Source organism: Pteropus vampyrus, unplaced genomic scaffold (assembly GCF_000151845.1).
Source record: "Pteropus vampyrus isolate Shadow unplaced genomic scaffold, Pvam_2.0 Scaffold333, whole genome shotgun sequence".
NCBI classification, from domain to species: Eukaryota; Metazoa; Chordata; class Mammalia; order Chiroptera; family Pteropodidae; genus Pteropus; species Pteropus vampyrus.
In genome coordinates, this window is record NW_011889114.1 from 614926 (window position 1) to 618774 (window position 3849).

Genomic DNA, 3849 nt, shown 5'->3' on the forward strand with positions numbered 1-3849 from the left:
CGTCTCTGCTCCCCCATCCCAGCTGACATTCGTGGGGCTGGCATCGCTTATCGAGGTAGCTTAGGTCCAGGACTGGGAGGGAGGACGCCTGGGCTCCAGTCCAAGCTTAGCCCTGGACCCTGTTCCTTGGGCGAGTTTTTGCCTCATTCTGGGTGGGCGGGGCTGTCGCGTACAGTTATCGAGGTTGTGCACTGCATAAGAACATGTCTAAGGCAGCTCTATTCACGTGGTAGATAGTAACGCGTGTCTATCTTGACGGTTTTCTGATTCATGGAAATAAAGTGTCTTAAAGAACGAAAGGCTTTTTCTAATTTGCCCACAGGTATCACATGGGCTAGGGTGGTCCTGTGGGCCTCAGTTTCTCCTAATTAAATGCGATCTCTGAAGCTCTCAAACAGCACAGTTCTCCCAAGATTCTGAGATGTAAGCCGCTGTAATCCTAACAAGCTAAGGGTCTGAGGTTCCAAGAATCCAGGATTGCCACCTTTCGGTATTCCAATCCGTACCTCGACCAGTCTCTGATGGATGGTTCGAAGGTTTTCATCGTCTCGGAGTTTGTGCATTTCGGGCCACGAGTCCTGTGACTCTAGCCTTCTATGATTCTGATACTAGGTTTCTAAAATCCTTGTGTTCTTTTCCTCCCCAGCTTTTCATTTGGGAAAACTTCACACCCATAGAAGGGCTACAGAAAGAGTTTGGCAAACTCTCACATCATAAGTTCACCCAGATTCACGAACTGTCCGTAGTTTGTCCGGACTGCATTCGCTCTGTCACTTTAGTATATAAATATTAATCATCGTGGCATTATAGGAGAGCGAGTTGCAGACAGCATGACCCTTCACCCATAGATACTGAGCACGCATCTGCCAAAAAGAATGACGTTCTCCTACATAATGACAAGCGATCGTCACACTCAGGAAACTTAATACTAAGTCAATACTATTACCCAATCTGCCATCCATCTTTGCTTTTCCTCATTTGTCCCTGTGACGTCCTTTATGGCTGTGTTTTCCCTCCCTCCCTCTCTCTCCTCATCCAGAACCACACTGTGGTTGGCTGTCATGTTCCTTAGTCTCCCTCAGTCTGGACCAGTCCCTCGGCCTTCCCCGTGACTTGTGTGACCCTGGCACTTCTGAAGATGATGGGCCAGTTGCTAGAATGACCCTCAGCTTGAGTCTGTCTAATGTTTCCTTGTGATTAGATCAGGCGATGCACTCTGGGCAGGAGCTCACGGAAGTGATGCTGTGTCCTCAGTGCACAGGGGGCCCGTAACGCCTGCTTGTCCCCTTACTGACGATGTCCACTTTGACCATTTGGTAAAGATAGTGCTAAAATCCCCACATACTACAGTCCCTTAAGTTTACAATCCTAAAATCCTCTAACTTGAGTATTCTAAGAGTCTCATACCACTGGTTAACTTTTCTTGAGTGCTTCCCGTGTTAACTTGATCCTTATAACACCACCAGGAGGCACACACTATTTTTAGCTCCGTTTTACAGATGAGGAAACAGGCTCAGAGGGCTGCAGAATCCTAACTGCCCGAGACCATACAGCTGGCATGGCGACTGAGCCCAGCTCGGAGCAGGTTGGCCAGCCCGGCTGGGTGCTTTAGCCACCATGGACAGCAGGCCACAGCAACAGGGAGCCCCTTGTCCGGCCATCCCGGGTCTTGTCATCTGGTTCCACGTCTGCCAGAAACTTGGAGTCCCTTGGCGTCCAGTTCTCTTGGAGAGCTGGAGCCCAGGATCTCTTTCTTATGAAAGTATTAATAGTAATAATAGTGAGCACTTATCGAATCACATAGCACATTTCAGAACCTGTGGCAAGCCCCTGATGTGCATGGTGGGAGGGGCTGGGAGGAGATATCATAGACTTGCGAGACGCAGTAACCTCCAAGAGTCACTTGGATGTCTACAGCCCTGCCAGAAGGAGCCCACTCATTCCCAGTCCCCTCAAAGTTTCACCCTGACTAATCTAATGTCACTGCCTCATCCCTTCCCCCGCCCCATTACACAGCGTCTTGTGTATGCTTCAGAGACTTAAACAAACAACTGAACCTCTTCTAAACCTAAGCCAGCTCACATCCTTCCTCTGCTTAGAGGCCTCCCATGGTTCCTGTCTCCCTTGGAGTAAACGCTGAAGTCCTCACTGTGGCCCGCCAAGGCCTGTGACATCATCTCCCGTTCCCTCTGTGATGTTATTTCCCACCCTCTGCAGCCACACTGGCCTCTCTGCTGATCTTCAAACACGCCAAACCCTTTCCTACCTCAGGACATTTGCACTGGCTGTTCCCTGTGCCAGGAATCCTCTTTTCCAGATAGCCCCCATGTGGCTCCCTTGCTCAGGTCTCTGCTCAAATGTCACCTCCTCAGACAAGCTTTTCCCGACCGCCCTAACACGGCGCCCTCGCCTCGCTCTCTACCCTCCCACTCCATTTGCCTTCATCGCGCTATCACCGCCTGGCATCGTATGTTTGTTTATTACTCATCTCCTGCCCTGGAACAGAAGCTGCACCCAGACAAGAATTTTCCTCTGATCTGGTTCTACTGCTGTTTCCCCAACACTAAGAACAGTGCCTGGCACACAGCAGGTGCTTAATAAATATTTGTTGAGTGAGCCGACTGTAATTAAATCATTAAATGTGTCATTGTCACTGAGCTATGGCTCTGCCATGGGGATGCGAGCCCCGTGAAGACAGAGGCCGTTCACCGCTGTGTTCCCAGCACTGCCCGGCACAGGGCCCGAAGCAGGTGCTCAGGGAGTGTTTGTTGAGTGAATGAATGAATGCCAAGTTAAGGAGTGAGGTCTCTCTGTTGGGGCTACCTGGGAAGGCCGAAGGGTTTATAAGAAGCATGACGAGGCCAGTTCTGGGCCTTAAATCACATCCACTCTAAGTGTGGTCCACGTACCGGGACCATCTGCATTCCTTGGGAGCTAATTAGAAATGCAGAGTCTTGAAACTTGGAGCTACCAAATCAGAATCTGCATTTTCACAAGATCCCCCAGAGGATTCATGCGCACTCTGAGGTTTGATAAGTGTGGCTGTGGAACCCTCCAGGCCCCCTCTCCACCCTGGGACTTTGCCTCTGCCTGGAGCATTCCTGCCCACTAAAGCCTCCCCCAGGAAGCCTGCCCTGATCTTACCTTCATCATTATCTGTATAATACTGGCCCTTATAATACTCGTGGGTTCCACGGGGGTGTGGGGGAGGGGGGACCAAATCTGTCTCGTTCCCCCTCCTGCACCCCTCCTCCAGGAAGCCCACCCTGATTCCCCCTCGATATTCTTTGTTTAATGCCTGTCCACTCTCTCGCTGGCGAGTCGTCGCGTGGCGCTGCCCCCCTCCCTCGGCTGTTGACCGCACGCCCTTCGCCCCTTTCTCTCCCGGTCCTCCACTGCAGCGAGGGCACGCTGGTGTTCAAGCCAGGCGAGACGCAGAAGGAGCTGCGCATCGGCATCATCGACGACGACATCTTCGAGGAGGACGAGCACTTCTTCGTGCGGCTGCTGAACCTGCGCGTGGGCGACGCGCAGGGCATGTTCGAGCCCGACGGCGGCGGGCGGCCCAAGGGGCGGCTGGTGGCGCCGCTGCTGGCCACCGTCACCATCCTGGACGACGACCACGCGGGCATCTTCTCCTTCCAGGACCGCCTGCTGCACGTGAGCGAGTGCATGGGAACCGTGGACGTGCGCGTCGTGCGCAGCTCGGGCGCGCGCGGCACCGTGCGTCTCCCCTACCGCACGGTGGACGGCACGGCGCGCGGCGGCGGCGTGCACTACGAGGACGCGTGCGGCGAGCTCGAGTTCGGCGACGACGAGACCATGTGAGCGCGCCGGCCAGCGGCCCGG

General features: G+C 53.6%; 1 protein-coding gene across 1 annotated transcript in view; it reads left to right on the plus strand.

The window, feature by feature from the left end:
• The window catches only part of SLC8A2 (solute carrier family 8 member A2), a 41084-nt gene that overhangs the window by 21981 nt on the left and 15254 nt on the right, over positions 1-3849 (plus strand). The window contains exon 5 of the mRNA XM_023522132.1: positions 3402-3824. Coding sequence (XP_023377900.1) covers positions 3402-3824 — 423 coding nt within the window. The remainder of the gene's footprint in view (positions 1-3401; positions 3825-3849) is intronic.